At 41.7% G+C, this 4,000-nt stretch overlaps 1 protein-coding gene across 1 annotated transcript in view; it reads right to left on the bottom strand.

Annotated features, from left to right (window-relative positions):
* Positions 1-227: 227 nt before the first annotated feature.
* Positions 228-4,000, bottom strand: part of LOC105979064 (60S ribosomal protein L29-like) — a 73,618-nt gene continuing 69,845 nt past the window's right edge. The window contains exon 3 of the mRNA XM_045284391.1: positions 228-298. Within this exon, the coding sequence (XP_045140326.1) occupies positions 228-298 (71 nt within the window). The remainder of the gene's footprint in view (positions 299-4,000) is intronic.

A 4,000-nucleotide genomic window follows, 5' to 3' on the forward strand; every position in this document is an offset into this window, starting at 1 on the left:
AAGTAAATAATGGCACATCGATGGTATCTAATAAATGCTCATTTTCAGATTACACTTAGTATCTAATTAGTACATAATGTCACAGTAAAATAAAGGAATCTATGACAGGAAGAGTTTGTTATGGATCCCAATGTTTTAACCTCTTTGGTCACATCTGTGGATAATGTGGTGGTTTCTTCTCCCTGCTTACGAAGTGGGTAAGTTTGACCTCTCACTAGATGGCAGCACTACAAAGGATGGCCCGTGTAGATGTAGTTCAGGGAGAGCAACTGGTCTGACCTGCGCACGTGGGGGCAAGCTAAAAGGGGAGTGCACCAGACCAGGATGGGAGCGAAGCCACCACGTTCCCAAGGAACCCTGATTGTACACTTCTGACTCGGGGGCCGAACTTGAACTGGGTGGGGCTTACTCACAAAGGGGCCACACTGAATGCCTCAGGCACAAATGGGGCTGGGGGAGAGGGTGGGGTTCACAAGATAGCTCCATCGGACTGTGGGAAGAGCAACACGGACCTGTGGGAAGGATGCCTTCTAGACTCACATGCGGCTCTGTGTCATGATCTCTGTTAGTCTGGTGTCTATCTAAATGTCGTTGTTGCTGTTTTGATTTTTAAAAATCTTTTATTGTATTATTACTTTGTTTTGTTTTTTGGCATTGATCTACACAAGAGATATAAGATGGGCAGTCTTATGGAGACAGTGGCCAGACCTGGGGGCTCCTGGGAGAGAAGGGAGGTGAGCAGGGAGAACAAAGACAGGTGCAGGGGAAGAGTTCTCAAATGGACTGTGAGGAGGGGTTAGCTTTTCTGGGCAAGTTTGATCAATCAAACTGTGTCTTAGAGGAGTTACTGAGGGGTTAACAACAGGCAAACATAACAGTGGGGTACAAGGAAACAACAAAAAACAAAACCCAATATATATATATATATATGTTTGTTTATGTATATATATGTATGTAATATATATATATGTTTGTTTATGTATATATATGTATGTAATATATATATGTTTGTTTATGTATATATATGTATGTAAATGGGCCAAAGAAGCAGACGGACTTTGGGTCTCTACTTAAATCTTACCTCTGTTCAATAATGGTTTGTTCTAATAATATGACACTATATAATACACACCTCCCTGCATGATCACTAATGACAAGACAAAATGGGTGCATAAGCAAATGTGGTGAAGAAAGCTAATGAAGCTCGGCTACCAAAATCTATAGCATCTGTTTCTTAAAGGCTTGGAGTTAAACAAGTGGCCATCTAACAGAGAAGCAACACAGCCCACATGGAAGAAGTACACCAGGCTGGGTGATCATGAGGTGTCGACAGCAAGAGGTACCAGAAGTTCAAAAAACACGTATCCAAACTGATATGAAGGAGAGTGGGTGTAGGGGAGACCCAAAACCCACCAAGAAGACAATTGGACAGTCCCTCTTAGAAGGGCCTCAGAATGAAGCCAGGGTGTGGTGTGTCACTGATGAAAAATAAACCTATCTTCTAGCTCTTTAAGATTTCTTCCCCTTACTATTATGGTCAGTATGTGATACGAGGGTGTACCCCTGCCCCCTCTCCAAAAAAACACCAGAAAAATCACCACTGGGCAGAATTTGTATAATATGCATTTTTTTCTTGCTAGACAAGCATCAGTCAACTTGCTCTGAGTTAGTGTACCCAGTGGTGTCACCTGGGAAGGTTCTCTCGGGTCACAGTGAACTTTTTTGTATAAGCAGTTTCATTTGAATTTTTTTCCCCAATCTTCGTTTTTTTTTTTTTCCTTTATGATCAATTTAAGAGAACAGTGGGCAGCTGTGAAATTTTGTTTCCTGCTCAGGAAAAATGTCACAGAGACTTTTGTGATGTTGAACACAGCTCACAAGGACAACACTATGAGGAAAAACTCAAGTGTATGAGTGGTTTTCCTGTTTCAAAAATGGTGAAATATCAATGGATGACAAATCTCATTCTGGATACCCGTCCACTTCCCAAACGGATGAAAATGTCATGCATTTGCGCTTGAAGACCACCAACAGACCATTGAAGAGACGGGGTTGTTATCTGGACTATGTTAGATTTCAGTGGATTTTAATGGAAGAGTTGGGAATGAGAAAGGTCACTGTGAAATGTGTGCCTCGGGTTCTGACTGACCAGGAAAAAGTGTCGAGTGGAAACATGCTGTGCTTTGAAAGATCAGCTCCAACGTGACTCAGACTTTGTTTCCAAGTTCATTACTGGTGAAGAGACACATTCTATTCTTATGATCCCGAAAGCAAATACCAATCAAGCCAGTGGAAGACGCCACCATCACCTCGCCCAAAAGAACCTCAGTGGGTGAGATGAAAGATCAAGATGATGCTCGTTGGTTTTTGTGATGTGAGGGGGATAGTGAATTTGGAGTTCATTCTACCAGGTCAGACTCTCAATCAAGCTTTCTATTTTGAATTTCTGAAAAGATTGTGTAACGGTGTGCGACATAAAAGACCTTATTTGTGGCAGATGTGGCAGTGGTTTTGCCACCACGACAACGGACCTGCTCACAGTCATCTCCGTGCTCCAGTGTTAGGCAAACAACAGCATGCCTCTCTTGCCCCGTGCACCACACTCACCTGACCTTGTTCTATGTGACTTTTGTTTCTGCAAACGAAAGGGACATGAAAGACAGCGATTTGATGACGTAGAAGAGGAGAAGGAAAAAAAATGAAGGAGGTGCTGTCAGCTATCCAAACGAATGAGTTTTTAAAATGTTTCCAAGAATGGAATTGCAGATTTGACAAATATATTACGTATAATGGAGAGCGCGTTGAAGGCGATAAGGTTGTTTTGTTAAAAAATCTAAATACATAGCTTTGAACAAAAATTCCATTGTTCGGGGGTGGGGTGTCCCCCTCATATACCTCATTGATCATGTTAGATTTGCATATGTTCATTTGTACAATTAAGATTGCTCTGTACATTATAGTCCAGATAGATGACCCCTCAGAGACACTACCAGGAGTAAGGGCTCCCTGAGGGTAAGGGAAGTGAGGGGGAGGGGGTGAGTCAGTGGGGGGGAATTGATAACATTGATGATTGTATAGCCCCACCTGATGGGATTGAACAACAGAACTGTTTGGGAAGGGAAGGGATATATTGAAATGAGTAGAATATGTCAACAAAAAATATGTTTTAAAAGAAAAAAGAAGAGGGTGTGTTAGAAGTGAAGATTCTGCACATTTCAATAACAGACTAGGAGATGATTATCCTTGACAGAGCAGCTAACTTGAGGATCATGTTGTAATCATTTTGTAAAGAAAATCTGAAAGCAATTGTTGGGGAGGATGGGCAAGCAGGAAAGAGCAATTTCCTTCATTCTCTCGATGATGGCACTGGTATTTCCCTTTGAAGTCCTTGTTTCTGATGTTTCCATTGGCCTTCCAATGGCTTGTCAACAGCTTTCCCAAATCAAAGAAGCCACAAGTTGGTTGGGCAGTTATGTAAATGCAGGAGAGAGCCACTTCATGGGGGAAAAAATTGGAAGGACAGGCATCACTAAAATAGCAGCAATTGCATGCATCTATAAAGTTCACACACCACATGTAGTGAGTGATTTCACTTTCATTACCTAATGTAATGTGTATACGCAGAATATTGCTATTTCTATTTTTATGAGGCGGCTTCAAAAAGTTCAGAAAGAAGCACTGGTGGTGTAGCGGTTATACTTTTGACTGTGGTCCACATGGTCAGCAGTTCAAAACCACTAGCACTCTTCTGGAGAAAGATAGGACTTTCCACTCCAATAAGCAGTTAGTCTCAGATACTCACAGTGGTTCGCTATGAGCTGGCATCAACTCCATGAGAGTGCATTTGGTTTTCAAAAAGTTAGTGGAAATGGAATGAAAGAATGGGCTTTTCTCATTAACTTTTAAAAACTCCTTGCGTATATAAGGGCATGAACGTACTAAGACTGTGTGTGCATGTGTGCGCATGTGTGCATATGCACACCTGTGGTTATTACATAAT

This window comes from Echinops telfairi, unplaced genomic scaffold, assembly GCF_000313985.2.
Source record: "Echinops telfairi isolate 266 unplaced genomic scaffold, ASM31398v2 ScPeMD7_7468;HRSCAF=8506_1, whole genome shotgun sequence".
Lineage (NCBI taxonomy): Eukaryota > Metazoa > Chordata > Mammalia > Afrosoricida > Tenrecidae > Echinops > Echinops telfairi.